The 22081-nt window shown below is 32.7% G+C and overlaps 1 protein-coding gene across 5 annotated transcripts in view; it reads left to right on the forward strand.

Moving 5' to 3' along the window:
• The window catches only part of INTS2 (integrator complex subunit 2), a 49285-nt gene that overhangs the window by 23731 nt on the left and 3473 nt on the right, over positions 1 to 22081 (forward strand). For all 5 annotated transcript variants that reach the window (XM_031966526.1, XM_023502123.2, XM_023502125.2 and 2 more), the window contains 11 exons: positions 280 to 414; positions 1797 to 1973; positions 4250 to 4370; positions 9446 to 9550; positions 11145 to 11309; positions 13509 to 13710; positions 14310 to 14435; positions 16816 to 17017; positions 19112 to 19327; positions 19776 to 19883; positions 21897 to 22002. In XM_031966526.1, coding sequence (XP_031822386.1) covers positions 280 to 414; positions 1797 to 1973; positions 4250 to 4370; positions 9446 to 9550; positions 11145 to 11309; positions 13509 to 13710; positions 14310 to 14435; positions 16816 to 17017; positions 19112 to 19327; positions 19776 to 19883; positions 21897 to 22002 — 1663 coding nt within the window. The remainder of the gene's footprint in view (positions 1 to 279; positions 415 to 1796; positions 1974 to 4249; positions 4371 to 9445; positions 9551 to 11144; positions 11310 to 13508; positions 13711 to 14309; positions 14436 to 16815; positions 17018 to 19111; positions 19328 to 19775; positions 19884 to 21896; positions 22003 to 22081) is intronic.

Consider the following 22081-nt stretch of genomic DNA (forward strand, 5'->3'; position numbering starts at 1 on the left):
GCACCAGCCCTCAAGTCAGAAGGACCTGAGTTCAAATCTGCTCTCAGACACTTAACACTTGCTAGCTGTATGACCGTGGGTAAGTCACTTTAACCCCAAATGCCTCAGCAAAAAAAAAAAAAAAAAAAAAAAAAAAGTTTTAATTCCTTACTTTAAATATCTTTAAGTGCTGGAAATAGGTACATGTGACTAATCAGAACAACCTGCTATTCATGAATGCACATATTTTAATATAGCCTATACTAAAAGTTTTTTTTTTTTTTTTTTTTTAACCCTTAGGTTGTCACGGCTCATGCTGTTCGGGTTCCTGTAACCAGCAGCCTCAGTGCTAATATTGCTGGGTTTTTACCTATCCACTGTATTTATCAGCTTCTCAGGAGTAGATCCTTTACCAAGCACAAAGTGTCAATAAAAGTATATTACCATTTATATTTCAAAGCATCACATTGTGTTAAAACATTTTCCATTACATTTTTCTGCAGTTTTGCAGTCTAGATGCTTTTTGGTATTTGTTTCTTTTTGGTTGTTTGAATGTAAAATATTGAACTAAGTGTTTAATTATTTATATGAATATAAGCCATGCATATTTCACATTTTTAAATGTGAAATTATTGTATAAATTTTATAATAGTGCTAACTAATGTGTATCCTGAATTAGTAATCCAAGTTATTTATCTTATCTGTTTATCCATAAAAAACTTTTTTTTCTTTTTGAGAGAACTGATTTTTTTCACTGTTGCCCATTTTTGTCTGAAACACTTCTGAAATAGTATTTAAAAACAGAGAAAAAAATGATCAAAAACCAATTCTGGAAGATTTTTACAAAGACAACACTAAAACTAGTATTTTTAAATTAAATTAAAAAAAATTTTTTGGATATCCTAGAGCCCCACTTCCAATAGCAGTGGACATTCTTTTTGTCAGTAGTCATGTGCATGTACATGTGACAGTGTTATTTCCTGTTTTTTGTTTGTGTATAAATATGATAGACTTGATAGTGTATAGAACTGGATGAGACTTTAGGGTTCATGATATCTAGCCTCATAGTTATGCAGCCAAGGACACGGAAACTTAGGGAGATGAAGTGATTGCCTCATCATTGTCCCAGCCCTGAGAGTCAGAGCCAGAACTAGAATCAAGGCTTTCCAGACCTGTGTTCCTTTACTGTCATGCCACTTTTTTACATTTCCTTCTATCTAAGGATTAAACTGTTGAGAAACACCCAATAGTATCCTCTCTTGAACCTGCTGCTTCTCAATTCATATTTCAGATATGATTTTAAAATTAAGTTGCATTTTGGTTTGAAGGGATACAAAGTAATGTGGCCCCATGTTTCACCTCAATTTAAAAAGATATCTTTTTTGGGGGGAAGGTTTCTTAAGACAGATCAATAAGAACTTATTAAGTGTTTACTCAATGCTTATTTGAGACTAAATAAACAAGATTTTTAGAAGTGCCTTCCAACGCAGTTGTCTCAAAGTCAGTCCATGCAGTTAATGTCAAGAACCTTGCTACTATATATTGCACTAGTTGGCACTTGATAAAATCCTAACTTTAAAGCATATGAAATCCCAACTTTTTTTTTAATACTTATTCTCCATCATTGAGAGTTAATTGTAGAACTAGTTTAAAGCCAAGTTATATGATTTATATTAGAGCAAATTATGTTTTGAAATGGCAACAAATTAAATTTAAATTTATCAGGAGTTCATAAGTCATGTACAAATATATATGCAGTATTAAAATTTTCACTTGGATTTTCTTGTTGTAATTGATTCTCTAACTTCCTTCTTCAGGACTGGATTTATAGACAGCTGTGTGAAACCTCCATTCCACTCCATCCTCAGTTACTTCCTCTTATTGATGTATACATAAATTCTGTACTTACTCCTGCTTCTAAATCAAATCCAGAAGCCACAAACCAACCAATCACAGAACAGGAAATACTCAGTGTTTTTAAAGGACTCGTTGGGGTAAGACTTTTTTTTTTTAAATACTTTCAATTCATACTTTTCTCTTTTGGTTCAGTCTTTTGGTTAACTCCATTTGATTTTTTCTTTTGGATTAAGGGTAGATGATCTTAGATGGCTTCTATATAGTCCAGAATTTGGAATGAGGGGTCATTTATTTCAGCTGTTTCTAAAGTTAAAATGAACAGTAATTCAAAAGTAAGTTTGGCAGATGGAAATTTTATGAGGAAATCTTATTTTCTCTTGAAACCCACTTATAAACATGATGACTTTTGCTCAGGTCTTGAACTTGGGGTTGGAGAATGCTTTTTGAAAAATTGTAGCATATTCAGGTGCTCTGGCCAAGTCTTTGTGTATCTATAATGCACCTGGATTCACTAATGGAGACTGAAGAAAGGTGATTTTTCTTTTTGGACAAAATAATACAGCATTGTTCCTTAGCACTGTTTAATACATAATTGTCCTAGAATTGTTCTCCCTGTGGTAATTTTTTTTCAAAAATATTTGTATTTAAAGTTTTGAGTTTCCAATTTGTATTTCTTCCTCCCTTCCTTCTCTCCCCCCTCCCTAAGATGGTAAGTAATCAGAAATAGATTATGTCTGTGCAATTTGTAAAATATTTTCTTACCAGTCTAAGTGAAAAATAGTACACTTTAGTCTTTATTCAATCAGATCTTTATCTGGAAGTGGATAGTATGCTTCTTAGTCTTTTGGGATTATCTTGGATCATTGTATTGCTGAAAATAGCTAAATTATTCACAGTTCTTCATCAGATAATATTACTATTGTGTACAGGATTCTCCTGATTTTATTCACTTCACTTTGCATGAGTTTATGTCTTTCCAGGTTTTTCTGAAATCATCCTGCTTTCATTCTTATAGCTCAGTAATCTTCCATTATAATTATATACCACAGCTTGTTTAGCCATTCTTCAGTGGATGGATATCTCTTTGATTTCCAAATCTTAATAACCAAAAAAAGAGCTGCTATCAACATTTTTATACAAATGGGTCCTTTCCCCCTTTTTGGGGTGTTTTTGGGATATAGACTTAGCAGTGGTTATTGCTGGATCAAAAAGTATGTAGTTTTTATAGTCTTCTGGGCATAGTTCCAAATTTGTTCTTTGGAATGGTTGGACCAGTTCATGACTCCATCAACCAGTACAATAGTGTCCTATTTTTCCCACAACTCCCAACATTCAACATTTTTCTCTGAGGTGGTACCTCAGAGTTGTTTTATTTTGCATTTCTCTGATTAATAGTAATTTAGACTATAGATAGCTTTCACCTGACTATAGAGAGCTTTGATTTCTTTGTTTGAAAACTGCCTTTTCATATCCTCTGTCTATTTAACAGAGAATGATTTGTATTTTTCTAAATTGGATTCAGTTCTCTATATATTTAAGAAATTAAATATTTATTAGAAATACTTGTTACAAAAAATTTCCCCCCCCCAGTTTTCTTCTTTCCTTATAATTTTGGTTGCATTGGTTTTGTTTGTGCAAAAACATTTACATTTTATATAATCAAAATTATCTGTTTTATATTTTGTGATGCTCTTTACATCTTCTTTGGCCCTAAATTCTTCCCTTATCCAGATAGCTGACACACAAACTATTTTATGCTTTCTTAATTTACTTATGGAATCAGCCTTTATATGTAAACCATTTTCACATTTTGACTTCATTTTGGTATATAGTATGAGACGTTGGTCTATACCTAGTTTCCACTGTACTTTTTTCTAGTTTTCCCGGCAGTTTTTGGTAAATGAGCTTTTGTTCCAAAAGCTTGTATCTTTGGGTTTATCATAAACTAGATTATTGTGGTCATTTACCATAATGTAATTTGTACCCCTGTGATAATTTCTAAGTACAAATGCATTGGGAGTGGTGGTGGTTATTAAACAAGATTCCTATTAGCACCATTCAAAAACATTTCCTTAATCTTTGTGAGTTTGCTTTTGAAAAAAATGGACTATGAGTCCAGTTTTCTCAGCATATGAAAGAGTAATTGAATTTGTTGTGTCTCAACCTTTCTACTGCCTAAAAAAAGTTAAATTAGATTTTTGAGTTGCAACAGTCAAGCTGTCCAGGTTCCTCCTTTATTTTGGCCTTTAGTGACCTGTATTTTGATTCTAGCACTAAAAGAATCAAATGAATATTGTTTTGTCAAAGGTCAAATTTGTCTTGTAAAATCAAATATTTGTCTCATGAAATCAAATTTTATCAAGAAGTCTTGTCATAGTATTTTTAATGAAGAGGGTCTGATTTTTGTCTGCAGACTGACAGCAATAGAATTACACAGCATGGTGCACAATGTCATAGTATCACAGCTCAGCTCCTGGTGTTGTACTACATATTGTCTTATGAAGAAGCCCTTCTTGCCAACACTAAGACTCTTGGTAAGTGATTGTGTGCCTGGAAGCCCTGCAAGGGATCAAAAGATGTTTTATTTCTTTAAGTGTACTTTCTGTCAATTCTTTGGTTGAGTGGATGGTAGAACATATTCACTAGCTTAAAAAACAGATAAACCCCAAATCATTTCCACTGAGTTTAGAATATAATAAAAGATGTATATATATATCTATACACTTTAAGTAACTGGTATTGATCTTGTGGCTTGTTTTTTACTTTAAGTGTTCTGGGTTCTGCTTGTATGATGACAGCATTCTGGAAATGATTGAGTTGACTGTATTTAAAACTTTTTAAATAGTATAGTTTGTTTTTAGGAAATATGTACAATTGTTGACATATCACTGCGAGAGCTATCACAAAAATTTTAAATTATTAATTTTTTGCTGGTAAATAATGTAGACTTAAATACATGTCTTAGGTATTACATATGCACATATGTGTATATAATAACATTTTATATTTATATATGTGTGTATATATATATATATATAGATAGATAGATAGATATTTTAACTATTAGTCTATATAGTCATTGAATTGGGCTTTTTAACTATGCTTTTTAAAAATAATATAACATAAAAATAATATGTCACAACAAGTAGAATATCTTTTTCTGTGACCAAGGAGGAAATTTCACATATGTTTTAAATCTGATTGGTCTTATATATTTAATTTGGGAAGGTTTTTGTTTGTTTAAGCTAGAAAATCATCATTATGGTTGTAATGAATTTTTACCCTTGAGACAAGTTCTTTGGCATTATCAGAAGGATAGGGGCACTTTTTCATCTTGCTGATTTAAATCACTTTGTGACAGGCCCATCAGCTGTCCTTAATGTTTTTACGTAATTTTGTAATAAACGTGATAGGAATTTTTCTTTGGCTTCTTCCCTTTACTTTGAGGATTCTCTAGATAGGACTTCTCAAACTTTTATCACATGTGACCCCTTTTTGCCTTAGAAATTTTTATGTGACCCTGGGTATATAGGTGTATAAAGTAAGTATACAAATCAAACATTTACTGATAATAAATGATAATTTCACAGCCTCCACATTGTTATGAGAACTCACATGGGGCCGTAATCCACATTTTAAGAAACTGGATTCAGGGTGATATCCCAATACCTACCTATTTATCATAGGGATAATTGAAATAATTGGTCTTATTACTTGTCTTCCTTTTGAATCTTTGATTAGCCATTGAGTTCTGATAAAGAATATTGTTTGTTACTTTATAATAGCTCTTTGAAAAAAAATTTTTTTTATACCATGCTTTAGAGATTTTTCCATTTGGGACAGTTGGGCAGGATTTTACTACCAGCCTATCTGTATATCCAAATAGTAAAAGCTTTAAGAAAATTTTACTATTTATGCCTTCACATAGTCTTTCTGAGGTGGGCAGGAAATACTTTTTGTGTTGTCACTGAGAGGTGAATGGGTACTATGAACCTCATATTCTAAACAATCATTTGAACCTTCTGTTTCTGTTCATGATGGTGTTTATTTAGTGTCAATATTAAATGGGTAACTGTTAAGTGTATGATATGGAAGAGAAGAACTCTAGATTTACAGCTAACACTTAGCACTTAAGCAAAAACTAGTTTTAGGTGGGAAGCAAAAGGTAGAGGATCAAGTTAATGAAAAGTTTGAGTTAATGAAAGGACTTATATATGAACTGGAAATATTCTGTAGCCTGATCTAAAGGGAAATTCCATTTTAACTTAAGGGTAGGGGAAAAAAAAAAGCTAGATAGAACTCAAGAAAGACTTTAGGCTTTTTTTTTGGAAAGTGAGACTTGTTTAGATCAAAACATTTGAAAAATCTCTAAGTTCTTTCTTGATCACATTAATTTTTAGTTCTCTCTTCTTTCCCTCCAAATTACTTTGTATGTTATATTATCTTTTTGCTTGTTCTCTCCATTCCCCTATTTACATTGAATGTAAACTTTTTCAAAGTAGAAATTGTTTCATTTTTTTTTTTTTTGTATCCTTAGTCCCGGATATATAATAGGATACATAATATTTAATAAATAAATCCTTGTTGAATTGAATTAAGTAAAATTGATCTAAACTGGAAAAGCTACATTTTAGCTGCTTTTTGTACCTGTAATTGGCTAATGTTCCTAGTTTGTGCTGTTATAAATTTTGATGTCTGCAGGAATGGAAGTATTTTTTCATTTAAGGTGACTGGCTTGAATGTATGATAGTGACATACTTCAGAAGGAAAATTTAAAGTCTATATAGCCATATGTGATCATAAAGGTGGGGAATTATTTTATCTTATTGATGACTTGTTCTTCTGTACTGTTATGAAATTGAGGGGGGCACAATTATATATATACACTGTCTTAAAGGTGATATCTAAACTAAGTCCTGAGACTTCCTAAAGATTCTATGCTAGTTTATGTAATTATGTAATAGTTTATGTAATTGAGCATAGCAAAATACATTTGAGTGATTAATATTCTGACTTGATTGTCTTATTTTAGACAAAGTTAACTTCATTCCAAGGCTCTTCTGAGCATAGTTATTTCTGTCACATCATACAAGCTTCTTAAAGAAGACTAATATGCTACAGAAGTCCTTTACAGCATCTAGCAATTCTTTGGAGAATTTGAGTGTTTCTACTCAGAAATTTTGTTTCTGAAAATTTGTTCATGAGAATAGGTTAGAGGAGAATTACTTCCCATATGAGAATTTTCCTGACTCTTTTTTCTTTAGAAAATGAAATTGGTCTGCGTGAAGTGCAACTTAATTCCATAAACATTAAATGTCTAGAGTGCAAAAAACACTGTGCTAGGTACTGAGGAAGAGATAAATTGTAACTAACTTTTATGGTCCCCATTCTCATAGAATTTGTGGTCTAGTAAGTTGAAAAGACATATATAGATAGCTGAATTTACATGATGAATGCATTAAAGAGGTATAAAACAGTGCTGTAGGATGAAGATCAGGAAATATCTTAAAGGAGGCATTTAAGTCACACTCGAAAAGTTGGATAAAAATTCAAAAGGTGAACAGGGAGAGGGGAGCCCTTGTAGATACATAAAGAAAGACATGGAAGTAGGAAATAGCATAATGTATTGGGAACAGTCATGTAGTTTAGCTGCTTTCATGGATTGGGCTGGGATAGTCAGCATTTGAGAAGGTTGCCTGCTTCTTGTTGGTAATTCTTGTTATAAGTTTTATTACTGTTTGTCATAATCTTATAACTTCAGTATCTTGGTAACTTCTCTTCAAATTAAAACTATTTTTGTATTGCTATGCATTCACTTCTGTCTTAGAATGGATATTTAACCAATGTATTGCAAACTTTCATTTGTTCTGTTGTTTAAAATATCCTCAAACTAAAATACTGTTAAAGATAATTTCAGAGCATGCAAAAATAATTTATTTGATCTACATAGATGTCTTTATATCTGGGTTGTACTAGGCACATCAAGCAGATTTGAACAGATGTAGCTCTCAAATGAGTTACAGAGGGTTTCTTTGTACCTTGATCACAGGAACCATTGACTTTCTCTCTCTTTGTTCCCTTCTGTCATACATCAACTTGCTGAAAAAATCAGTTGCCTCTATAAGAGGACTTAGGTTCAAATCCTAGCTCTACTTCTTGGTATGTTTGTGACCTTGGGCAATCTTCTTGTTCAACTTCTCTCTGAGCAAGTCACTTAACCTCAGTTTTCTCAATTGTAAAATAACTATGTCATGTTAAATAGTCAACTAGCATTTTTAAGTGCCTGCCTTGTGCCAGATGTTGTGCTAAGTGTTTGGGATACAAAGACAACGTGGAAACAAAACTTCCAAACACTGCAGAGCTTAGTTTTTCCCCTCCCTAGTAGAGAGCTTACTTTCTAATAGAAGAGACGAGACAAAATATATGCATGTATAGAGATGGACAGAATAGGAAAGGGAAGAAGACTAGACTTGTGATTAGTGGAGAGTGCCTGTTGGGAAAATCTCTCTACTAAGCAGATTAGTGCTGTCTCTGCAAGTTACAGTGTTTGGTTGCCTACAGCACTAAGAAATTAAGTGACCTGCCCAGGGTTACATAGCCACCATTTTTCAGAGGCAGGCCTTATTGACTCCAATGCCAGCTTTCTAATGAATAGTCCACCCTGCCTTTCAACACACAGACTGTTTGTTCTCTCTATCTCTCTCAATATAAGATAATTTTTGGAGAGAGGATATTCAGAAAGGACCTCTTATAGAAGATGGTGCTCAAATTAAGATTGGATTGTTTGGATTGCTTCTGAGGTTCCTTTGAGCTCTAAATCTATTCTTCTGTGATCTATAAAATAAGAAGATTGGAAGACTTGATTTTCAGATCTAATGTCTATGATCCTTTCTGTTGACAAGAGGGGATATGGATAGATCTGTTGTTTCTGGGGAGGTATAAGGCCCCCTTGTCTTTTAAGCTTCCCAGGCAACTTGAGGTTTTCCTTTTGTCTTTGCTGTCTTTTCGCTTAAAAAAAATAGCCCTTCTATCTTAAACCTTTTAGCATATAACAGATTGAAGTTTCATATCTGGATGATAGCTAAATTAAGATTAATAATAGAATATAATAGGATTTTAACCATGTTTTATGATAGTACAGTACCCTTTAAGTTTTGTCCCATAGTCAATATAGATGGCATGCTATAAATATTTCTTGTTTGACTGTGTTTTAGGATGAAAAATGAGAAAGTACTCCTTCTAATATTTAAAATATTTTGGGGGCTGAGATCCATGGTGGAAGGGTATTTGGATGAATATGATTGTATGCAGTTTAAAAGCTAGATTTGTAAATTGGACACTAGTTAGAAATCTTTACTGATAAATAAATATGCTAATCTTTGAATCCTAATTTTTCCTCCTTTAAATGGTATTATACTGAGGGATCAATAAGTTTTGAATTAAAGCATATTGATAATTCTACAGCTTTTATGAGCTATAAAGTTGAACGCAAAATGAATTAACAATGGATAGGCCTCCTTGAATTTTCATTCATGAATAGTTTGGATTGAAACTTTAGAATGCAGATTAGTTTAAATGTGTTTATTGACATTTATCTTTATCTGACCAGCTGCCATGCAGAGAAAGCCTAAATCATACTCTTCCTCTTTAATGGATCAGATTCCAATCAAATTCCTCATACGACAGGCTCAAGGACTACAGCAGGAATTGGGAGGTACATTCATTGTTTTTATTAGTCTTTTAATGCTATTACTTGTTTATGATTTTGAATAATCTATTTCCAAAGAGATGCTGGTCTTATTTGTACTCTGTAATTTTTTGTTTTGTAGAAAAATATGAAGGAAGATCCATTATCCCTTTTTGTAGCAGTGATTTTTTTTGGGGGGGGGTGGTGGTGGTTAGAACATATGTAGTTTAGAAATAATATTCCTTTGCATTTCTTTATATGTTGTACATTAATTCTTTCAGCTGTTCCTAGCAGGTAAGAAATAAATATTGTCATCTGTAATCGACTGATAAGGAAATAAGGACAGAGAGATGTAAAGAGGGCACTATAAGATAGTGGAAAAGACTAGTCTAGGAGTCAGGAAAATGTGTAGACCCCAGATACCTGTTTTGCCACTAGCAAACTGTGACCATGGGCAAGTTATTTATATACCCTGTGCTCTAGTTTATTCAACTGTTAAGTGGTGAAATTGGACTGGTTCTGTGAGATCACTACTATCTCTGATATGTTGTGAGTATACAGTTTGATTTGCCTTGAAATGGCCTAAAATAATGTTTCAACTCATGCTATGCTAGATTATATTATTTATTTGGGTGATGAATTTTCATTGAAAAGATTTGATAAATTTCTGAGCATGGAATTTTAGAGTGGAATGAAAATTTTCTTGTCAAGACAAGAAATGTTTGAACTAATGTCTATTAACTATATAATTTTTGAACAAAAACACCAAAGTTTCTTAAGTCACGGTAATGACAAAATTCTTTTAATATTTATTGTTTTATTTTTCATGTATGAAAGTTGAGAGATGTCTGAAATCTCTCTTATTTAAGGAGCATTTGCAATCCTGTAAATTTTCCTAGCATATGTTGGAATATGCCCAAGTCATAGGTGTATTTTAGTTTTTGTTTTACATTATATCATGTTTAGGTTAAAAGCTCACAAGGTTTTTGCTGTGTATAGTGCTTACTATAAAGTGCTTAAAAATTTAAAGTGCTTAAAAATTTCCAGCTAATTTCAATTTTGGCATTTGTTATTAGGATGGTTATCATTATTGTTAATATTTATTAGCAGTATAGCAGTGATAAAGGCAGGTAATGGAAACTGAGGTTTTAATTTTTTGATAACAGAGGATTTTGATTCCATGTTCCCTTTACCTTTTTGGAGGGCAAGGGTGGAGAAGATCTTAATGCAGTAGAAAGTTCACTAGCTTTGGAGTAAAGGGAGGACTGGAGTCCAAATCTTGAGCCTGCTTCTTATTGCTTGTGTGACCTTGGGTCAATTAACCTCTCTTTTCTATAAGTGGGTGGGGTTGGGTGGTTTGTCTGTAAGGTTGTTTCCATCTCTAAATCATGTTCTAAGTATATGATTCTAAGCAATTGCTTGTGATTCTCCTTCAGAAACTTAGTTGGCCACTGGAGCCAAGTTTAATTGGATCCATCATTAGGAGATGCCAGTGTATAATAATCCATTGTGATTGGGTATTAGATAATATCTGTTTATTAAAATTGGAAACTGAGGAAGGAGGAAAAGATCTTGAGTATTTAACATAAGTGTTCTAACTTATTTATTGCAATTTTTAAAGGGTTACACTCTGCTTTATTGCGTCTTCTTGCAACTAACTATCCACATTTATGCATTGTGGATGATTGGATTTGTGAAGAAGAAATTACAGGGACAGATGCTCTGCTACGGCGAATGCTTTTGACCAACACTGCCAAAAATCACTCTCCTAAACAACTTCAAGAAGGTGTGTTAAAGTTTTTTAAAATTGTTTTATGTGAAGTCCCTATTAGTTCTTAATGCTATTTAATGTTATTAAATATTTAAATATGATGGAATATTTTTCTTTGAAAGATGTTAACAATTTTTAAAGTAAGCAGTTCTAAATTTGTAGCTCTGAGGACTTTTTTGTTTTTCTTTGTTGAATTGCAAAATTTTTTTCCCTTGTAGATTCTTTATCATCTAAGTGCTTATAATATTTCTTGAGGACTATTACTGAATGGACTGACTAGGAGCATAATTTGTGGCTGTGATCACTGTGTTGGTAGTAGGAATAGCCATCTAATATATGTCCAAATACTGAAAAAGACTTTTAGGACAAGCTTGGCAAGATAGAATTGACATAATTTATTGCAAATAATAGTTGCTTAATTTATATTAAATTAACGAATTTTTAGACCAGACAATTCTCTGAATACAGATTTCTGTCAGAATGTAGATGGTAGTTTTTTCTATTTGAATCAATTCTTATAAATGGGATTAGAGATAATTTCATTAATTTTTTCCACTCTTATTCTTGCTAATATCAAGATATTTCTTTTTTTAAAGATTTGGGGGGAACCAAGTGGCACAGTGGATAGAGCACCAGCCCTAAAGTCTGGAGGACCTGAGTTCAAATGTGGTCTCAGACACTTAACACTTCCTAACTGTGTGACCCTGGGCAAGTTACTTAACCCCACTCGCCTCAGCAAAAAACCCAAAATAAACAAAAAATCAACATTACTTGGAATTCTTGAATAAAGATAAATATTCTGTTAGGGCAAAGCTAAAAATCATAGAGAAAAGTTTCCAAACTTTTTTTTATTTTTAAAAAAATTACACATATTAGTGCTAGTCTTCCAATCAAGAAGGACTAATTCAATTTTGGCCTACCTACTCATTATGGGAACCTGGAAGAATTATTTAACATCTATTTTCTTCAGTTTTTTTACTTTAAATAAGAATCATGATAGCATCTACTTCCCAGATTGTTGCAAGGATCAAATGAGATGATAATTGTAATGCAATTAGCATAGTTTCTGGCACTTGGTAAATGATGTATAAATGTCTTTTAGTGTTATTATATTGACTTTAACAAAATAACAGTAATGTCTTTATTTTTGTATTCTCTTAATTTCTTTTTTCTTCTTGGTACATTTTTTGAGTTTTGTGGCATAGAGAACAGAGAGCTGGTCTCAAAGACAGCTAGAGCAAGGTACTAATCCTACCCTTGATGGCTAGGCAAGTCATTTAACTTCTCAATACTTCAGGCAGCTCAACTGAGGCAGTTGCAGGGAAGGTACTGATTTCCATTGGTAAAAGCAGTTTCTGAACCTGTTATGTACCCATGAAATCATCAGTTAAGTCTTTCTCCCTATTACTTGTTTTTATACCATTGCATATTTTTGTGCATATAAAGTATAATTTTGTGTTTGAATTTTTATATCAATCTTTGATATTTCTTTTTATTCTTAGTTGTTTTAATGCAAATACATTCTTTTTGTTGACTTGTCACAATTTATTCAATGCTTCTCCTAGCATTGAACATATGCATTGCTTAAATTTGTGCTATTGCAGAAAAAGCCAATAAATACTTTTGTACAAATAGATCTTTACTTTTTAAAAATATCTTTAGGGAACAGTGGGGGGATCATTGGATTAAAGGATATTATTTAGTTTTGGAATTCATTATGTATTCAGAGTTTTCAGAAAGATTAAACCAGTTCACAGCTCTAGCATATATGATTTTTACCTGTTTTCATTTAGCTCCAGTATTATATTATTGTTTTAACTGTCTTTGTTGTATTAATAGGTATAATGAAAAAAAAAATATTAAGTGCTTACTTGGGAGTTCTTAATTTGAATTTTTCTGATTATTAAAACTTGTAGTTTTTCAAGTGATTAACAGTTTGTTGCTTTGAAAACTGCTCATTCCTCCTTTGACTATTTATTTATTGGGCAATATAGATATTCCTTAAGCTTCTAATTTTAAGGTTAGCTAAAACTATAAAATTATTATGACAGAATGTAATATTTCCATTTTAGTTTTTAGCCACATCTTTTTCTTCAGTTATTGAAAACATTGGACCAGGGTAATTGCACAAGACCTAACATTCTAAGAGCATAATGTTCTTGCCAACAACTTTGGAAGGTTTGAGTTTGTATAAATTCTGTCTTTTCTTTTTAGCATTTTCAGTGCTCCAAGTAAGTCATACACAAGTAATGCAAATTCTGGAACATTTGACTCTGGTCTCTGCTAGTGAACTTATACCATATGCAGAAGTTTTGACATCAAATATGAACCAGCTGTTGAATTCGGGAGTTCCACGGAGAATTCTTCAAACAGTCAATAAATTGTGGATGGTTCTTAATACCGTGATGCCTAGAAGGTACTTCTTTTTATTGTTTAAATGGAATAAACCACTTAATTGACAGCAGGGACAATATATTTTACGCCGATCTTTGAAAAGTCTTTCATCAGTAATAACAATCATTATGGGACATTTTTTTTCTAAGTGGTTAGTAGCTTTCATGTTAAAATCACTAAATAACATTAATAAACTTTAAAGATAGGCAAAAATGATATGAACTTTATCATAGGTGAAGCAGTGTTTTTAAGTTGCTTTTTTTTAATCGAATAAAAAGTGAATTTCTAATTTCTTTCAGCTAATTGCAATGATTTGACTTGTTTACTGTTTGACATACTAATATCTAATAAAAAGTAGATATCTGTTGCTATGATGAATGAATTTTAAGATATTTAAAAATGCAAGTTTTGATTTTACTTTTCTACCTTTTATTTTGATGAAAAAATAATAATTTACATTTATGTAGTAGCTAATTATTTAAATTATATTTACATCTGTTGTCTCATTTTAATCTTTCACATCCTTTCTGACATAGGTAGGACTGTTTAATATATTGAATGGATAGGGTTTTAGATAGGTTGAAAACAATTTTTTGAATATTTGATTTATTTTCTTATCAGGTTATGGGTCATGACAGTTAATGCACTGCAGCCATCAATGAAGTTAGTGAGACAGCAGAAGTACACACAGAATGACCTGATGATTGATCCTCTCATTGTCCTAAGGTGTGATCAGAGGGTTCACAGGTAAATGTAATTTAATGTTCATGTTCTTCCATACTACTGTGCTTTGGAGAGTTTCAAGAGAATACAGCATTTAGTTAAATTCTTTATTATTACATAGTATTGATAGAGCTAACTTGTAGCCTGATCAGTATTTCTTCTACTGTTATTATTCCTGAACTTTGTAATCCATTGGTAAATATTTAGTATATGATTTACCAAACCCAATTATAGGGAAATGTAATGTTTAGTAGATCACTTAAGTCACAAGCCAAAAAAAAATTCTTTTGACAAGTACAAGCATATTATTCAGTGAGGTAAATAAGAATAAAAAGTAAGGAAATAAGAACAAACTATAGAAGCAGCTAGATGGCACAGTGATTAGAGCACCATCCCTGAAGTCAGGAGGACCCGAGTTCAAAACCGGCCTCAAACACTTAATACTTCCTAGCTGTGTAACTCTGGGGAAGTCACTTAAACCCAGTTGCCTAAGTAAAAAAAAAAACAAAATAACAAAACAAAAACAAAAACCATAGGGCAAAGCTTAAAAAGTGATTATAAATTGTTGTACATTTAACTTAAGTTTCTTTCTTTAAATCAAAACTTGAGGAAAAGGAGGAATAGTTCTGGCAAAAGGAGAGGTGATAGTTGCAATGTTAAAATTGACACGTTGTACAATTAGGTCCATTTCTAGTGTAGTGTGACTCAAGATATTTTAAATGAATCAGTAAACTTGTAAAGCAATTCTTCCTACTATTTTCAGGAAATTGGTTTCATTATTTCCACATTTATCTGTAAAGTTCATATAGAATTGTTAACTTTAACTATGAAATGTATTGCATGTACTCATTCACACATACTTCTTTATTATATTCCTTCTGTGTGCAGAGCACTTTGGAGGACATAAAGAAGCATAACAGAGTCTGCCTTTGAGGTCTCACTGAGGATACAAAACAATACAGGAAAAATTAAATAAAAATACAAGTCAATATATGATTAAAGTAAAAAGTTGAATGTAGTGACAAGTGAAATAAACAGGCATTCAGAGAAGGTAGACTCACTGAGTGCTGCTCTGGTCAGAGAAAGTTTCTTGGAAGAGAAGTTAAATTGGACCTTGAAGTGTGGATAGCAGTTAGAAAGGGACTCACATTTCATTTCAGGTAGAGGAAACAGTGATTAAAAAGTAAAAAGAAATAGGAATAAAGGAGGCTTATTAATAGCAATAATGAATAAATAGCAAGACCAGATTGATAGAGGACTCACTTTGGGGAATAAGGGTTATAAATTCAACCTTTATTGTAGAAGTCTTTTGAGTAGTAAAATAAAAAAGTTTTGAACTTGGTATTTTGTAGGAAATAACAGTGGCATCAAAAGTGTTTTGTTGTTGTTTTTAAAGCGGGAATGATTGGATGAAGATATTTTAATTAGAGTTATATAGAATGGATTAGAAGGTATTGATACTCTGAGAAGTAGTGAGACTAGCTACTAAGGTACTTCTTTATTTCATGTATAAAGTGATAATGACCTGGCTGTTTTAGAGCAGTAATAATGCAAATAGAAAGGAAAGGAAAAAAGAAAGAAAATGTTAAAAAGGAAGGGCTCAGTAACTAGTTGTGGTGGAACAAGGGAGGAAGGGAAGTAAAATTATGAACCTGACTTAAAACCTAATTTATAAGGATAATAATGATTCCATTCTTTCAATTAGAGAAGTCGAGAATGGGGTGGATACTTTTGAGGGGAAGATGATGAGATTGGGTTAAAAGTTTTAAGTATTGTTGGAAGATTGGTATGAGAATGTAGCAGGCAATTAAAGAAGGATCCTGGATTTCTGAATTGGCTAGGTATGAAGAGACTTCAGTTTGAGCATAAACTATTACATGTCCAAGAGTTTTTTAATAGGAGGAAAAAGCAGAGAATTGAATTTGGACCTTGGGAAGTAGCTGCTGTTAGTGGGCAGTAGATGGGGGAAAAAAAACAAGAAAAGACAGAGAAAAAAGAAAAGAGTTAAAGATGTTGAATTTAGACCCTTTCCATTACTTTTCCTCCCCATTTTATCAGTTATCATAATTTTGGGGGTATTTTTTTTTTTAAGTCAATGAGTCTAAGACACAGATTTGCAGATAATAACTGTAGAAAATAATTACTGAAAACTTGTTATGTATCAGTCTTGGGCTATATTCTATATTTACATTTAGATTATAGTCTTTATTTGTTAACATCATCTTGAAATACAAAGGAGAATGAGGAAAAAATACATTATATTTTCATTTTTTCTAGAGTTAGAAAATCTTTGTAGGGAAAAAATTGTTATTCTATACTGTTAGCTTTATTTAATTATTCAATATGTAATATACTCTAGCTAATTGCACATATTTTTATGTTTTTCCATTTTTTGGTGTGTTAGATGTCCCCCTCTGATGGATATTACTCTGCACATGTTGAATGGGTATCTTCTTGCTTCCAAAGCCTATCTTAGTTCGCACCTGAAGGAAACAGCAGAGCAAGATATTAGACCTGCCCCGAATAATACACTAGGCTTAGTGGTTCAGGCTGATGCCCCGGAGGTTACCAGAGAAGAATTAAAAAATGCATTGCTGGCTGCTCAGGTAATATGCATATAAAGCATCTTTCTGTTGTATGAATTTGGTTCTAATATGGGTCAAATTATCTCCCCTTTCTACATACAGATTGATATATGGAATATTCCTTTTACTATTACAAGCCCTATTGCTAAAGTGTATGTTGGTGTCCAGCACTAGTCATATTGAAAAGTTCTGTAATGATAAAATCAAAAGGGATCTTGGTAATAAAAAATTTTATCATCCATCATAATTTGGAATGTTTAACCCTTCCAATAAAGTTATACCCTTATAATTTATTGTGTTGTGGCAAGTGATCACTGTCCATGGGTGGAACCTATGTATGCCCTGGCAGGTCCTACCAAATTGACAAGACTTTTTGAATAGGAGTCTGACTCTAATCTCTGTGCTTATTGTCCAAGGAGCAGCCTTGCCAAATAATGAGAATTATTATTACTCGAAGGTTGGCCGTCAGCTAATGACTATTTTTGCCACATTGTTCATGAAAATGGTCTGCTAAGATACAGAGACCCTGTAACATGCATTAGTAGAGTAAATATCCATGTAGATCATGTCCTTTCAAATATTGAAGAAGTATGTTTGGACCACAGACTTGAATTTCTGTCTCTTGGTATGTAGTTTTTTTTTTTTTTAATATTGGCAACATTATACTTAAGTTTTGTCGTGTGATGTATAAAACTAAAATAGGGTGAAACAAATTTTTACCTGACCCTCCAGTAAGCCATGACTTTTATATTCTTGAAAGAGTGTTGTAAAGTGTTATGAGATGACAAAATATAAAATGCTTTTAGAATTTCAAAGTGCAAATATTTACTAGAGCAAGGACTTTGAACCTAAGGTGAATTTTATTTTCTTTTGATAACTATATTTCAGTATAATTGGCTTTCTTTGTGATTGTTATGTATTGTATTTTATTCTTTTAAAAGCATTTTTCAGATTTCACTGCACTTCATTAGACAAAAGAAGACTAAGAAAACCTAAGATACAATTATTATTTGAAATTTTCCTACTAGAAAGAAGAAAAATAATTAGAATGAGTCTAATAGTGCAAATTATATGGCAAGATGATCCCAGATAACAATATTTGTAGTTTCTGAATTGTTAAGTCCAAGCTAGCTCCCTGGATACCTTGGGATCAGCTAGAGTCAGGATAAGTAAAAGTCCTTGGTCTTTGGGGGAGAAGCAGGCAAACTGCCAGGAGTTTTGCCAAAGATCTGTTCTTGATTCTGGCTCTAGAATCTCCACCTTTCTCCTCCTCATTCTGTGGCCAAGAGAGAGTCTGGCCTCTGTCACCCCACCCTCTAATCCTTGCCTAGGATTATTTTAACACCAAACATTTAGCAAGCAGCCAACAGTGAGAAGAGCCATTTTTCCAAACATATGCTAATAGAGTCATTGTCCCATATAAAATAGGTAATTAGCCTTAAGTGCTGGGTTGTCTGATTCAAATATACCTTTTAAGAGTTTCAGCCTTTTACACTGAATAGTTAAACATAGAATGAAAGTTGGCTTTTAACATGTTGGTTAACAACAACTCATGATAGAGATATTTTAGTAAATTTTTCATCTGTTGAGACAGGGTTGTTAGTGGTAGTAGTGACTACTAGCAGGTTAACTCCCAAGAAATTAATTTATTTGTTACAAGCCTACTATCAAGATAAGATAATGGGCTATTCCATTTTTTGCCTCTCAGTTTAAGGTTTTAAGTAGTCCTCTCCATTATGAATGAACATCTTGCTTTGACATTAATATCTTATGAGGGATTAGTCTGCAATCAGGAGAGAGTAAGAATAGAATATAAGATGGTTCTTTAGAGGAACAGGATAGGAAAGTAGATGGGATAGGAAGGTGCTGAAGTTCTAATAGGTATGGGTATGGTAGCCAGAAACAAACTGCCTACTTCACAGTTGCACTTAAGATAGATTCAATTGCTGCCCAAAAGCTCCACATCTATAATTAATTGCCAACTTCTCTCCTTGGCTTGCCTTTTTGACAGTTTGTAAATTACAGAAAATTAGATTATGTATATAGAACCATATAATATCAAATTTAGTTTAAAAACTAGATTTCTTACATTCATTGTGTTTCATTTCTTTGTAGGACAGTGCTGCTGTCCAGATTCTCTTAGAAATTTGCCTTCCTACTGAAGAGGAGAAAACTAAGGGTATTATTCAGAGTGCTACTAATAATAAGGGAATAGAAGAAGGAGAAGACAATTTGCTTTGTAATCTTCGAGAGGTTCAGTGCCTTATCTGCTGTTTATTACACCAAATGTACATTGCTGATCCCAACATTGCTAAACTTGTTCATTTTCAGGTTTGTTTTCAAAGAATTATGCTTTGTTTTCATTTTATTTCTTTGGGGGGGTGGCAAAAGATAATTGAAGTAGGTAATGTTCCTAGAATTTTGTTTGCTATTATGTTCAGTGATGGAACTGGAAAAAATTCAGATGTTTTAGTAATAGCACTTTTCACTAAGGAATTTAATTAAAAAATGAAAAGTAAGACTGCAGTGAGGACAGTTGCCTTGAAGTACCCCGCTTTCCGCCCTTCTCCATGTAAAAAAAAAAAATTCATTGGCCATTGTATCTGCAGCTGGGATATGTGTTGATTTTGAGGATCTGCTTTGTTAAGACTGAGCTTGATTTCCATGTTTATGAAATGACAATAATAGTCTATTCAGATTTAATGACTTAGTAGCTAAAAAATACTATTAGTTAATAATTTGTATCTAATCAATGTTTTTTTCCTTCATATTGGAATAGGGTTATCCATGTGAACTTTTGCCACTGACAGTGGCAGGTATTCCTTCTATGCACATCTGCCTGGATTTTATTCCTGAACTAATAGCTCAGCCAGAACTTGAAAAACAGGTAATGAATGTATTGAGGTTTTCTAGTAATTTTTGTTCAGTTTTGAGTCTTGATAACAAGTTTAAGTATTCACCTCAAAAACATTTCTCATTCCCATTTATTATTTCAACTAAGTTATAGTCTCTTATTGATCTCTTAGCTTCCAAATTTTTATTTACTTTATATAATTGAGATTCATTTTCTTAAAATATGACTTTTAGCTCATTATTTACCAAGTCCCAAACTTTCTCCAGTATTTACTTTATTAAGTCCATATTCCTTAGCCTTACCAAGACTTCTGTACCTTTCTACTATTATTTTCTATTACGCTTTTCCTTGACCATCAGCCAGTAGACACTATTTGTCATTTGCCAAATATGCCTTGATCTTTTCTTTCCTAATTAACAATATAATTATAAACTTAATAATCTGAGGTAAGTGTTAATAATTTATGTTCAGGAACCTCAAAATCACTTTATCTCATAGTAATCATCTAGCATTTCTCCCTGTGTTTTACTAATTACTATGACTTTGTGATCCCTCTAACTTTTTGTATTTTCCTGAGCTGTCATCTCTCTTGGGCTATACTTTTTCTTCCCATTTTTCATCCTTTGGAGAACCAGTTCAAGTCTTATTACTATCTTCTGCACTTTTATCTATTGTTGTTTATCCTGTTGCTATTCATGCTTTGCCAAATCCCAACTTGGATTACTCTCACTATCTCCATCTTTTAGCTAATCACTGATGTGAGCTAATGGAAAGTCAATTTAATCTTATCGAAACAAAGCAATCCTTCTACTCCTCTTTGACTATTTTTTCCCCCTATATAGTACATATAGATACATAGTATTTTTTTCAAACCTCTGCTTTTGTACTTCCTACAATACTTCTTTTCCCACTCTGAGCTGAGGATGTCTGCCATACTATGCCATTTTTGCCATAGTTTTTGCCTTAATTCTCTTTTCTCTCTGTCTCCTCATCTCATATATCCCTGACCTCATCCACCATCTTTTCCTGTACTCTTATTGCTGATGAAATGTGGACTTTTTCGTCAAATCCAAGCATGTCACACATCTTCTTGATCTATACCCTATCTATATATCTTCTTTAACAGATTGCCTCCATTATTGGAGGTATTTTCTAATGTATATTCTCTCCCTTTTTACTATTTGATTCTCTGCTATTCACAAAAATACTCAGCTCTCCCTTGTCTTTTAAAAAATGAGTTTTTACCAACTCCATTAGTTTTCATCCCATATTTTTTCCCCCTTCTCAGCTAATTGCTTTGAAAAGGCTTTCTACATTTAGTGCCTTAACTTCCTGTCTTCATTCTGTTCTTAAAACCCCTTGTAGTCTGGTTTCCAACTTCATTTTCAGATGAAAATCCCACGTTACCAATCACCATGTTACTCAAATACAAATCTAATGACCTCTTCTCCAGTCTTTTAAAAGTATCTCTGTAGCATTTGACAGTATTGGCCACTCTCTCCTTTTAGACACACTCTTTTCTTTTTGATTTTCATGATAACCATTTTCCTCTTCCCTGTCTTAATACTCCTCTCAGTCCACTTGGCTGGATTTTTATATTGCTTCCAATAGAAGTTGGTATCTCTTGAGCTTATGTCCTGGGCTCTCTTGAAGTGTCTTATGCTCTTGTGTGGTTCAGTTCTCATCTCTTTGCTTCTAACTTGCAGGCATCTCTACCTAGCCCTAGTATCTTTGAACAATTCCAGTGTTGAATTATGAGCTGCTTGGACATTTTGAATTGGAAGCTCTATGGACTTTCCCACTCTGCCAAAGCATTCATGTTACAGAATTAAGCTCTCTTTGCTGTAGATCCTATGTTCCTTTGCTTGTTTACATCGATTGCACTTGAACACATGTAAGACAAAATACCTTTATCTTGAAGCCCTCTTCTTTACTAGGTTATAAAATCCTTATAAGAGATGATCTTCATCTTGCTTTTCTTCCACAATGCATATTGGTTGACTGAATGCCTTTGAAACATTTTAACATTTCACTTTTGCTTTTCAGGTATTTGCTATCCAGTTACTTTCTTACTTATGTATCCAGTATGCTTTACCAAAATCTCTGAGTGTGGCTAGATTAGCTATCAATGTCATGGGAACAATGCTGACAGGTATGCTATTGGACTGCCAAGAGACATGGTTCACTTTGTAAATTTTGTGATTTTAATAAGGTGATTTGAGTTGAATTGT

Source organism: Sarcophilus harrisii, chromosome 4, assembly GCF_902635505.1.
Source record: "Sarcophilus harrisii chromosome 4, mSarHar1.11, whole genome shotgun sequence".
Classification (NCBI taxonomy): Eukaryota; Metazoa; Chordata; class Mammalia; order Dasyuromorphia; family Dasyuridae; genus Sarcophilus; species Sarcophilus harrisii.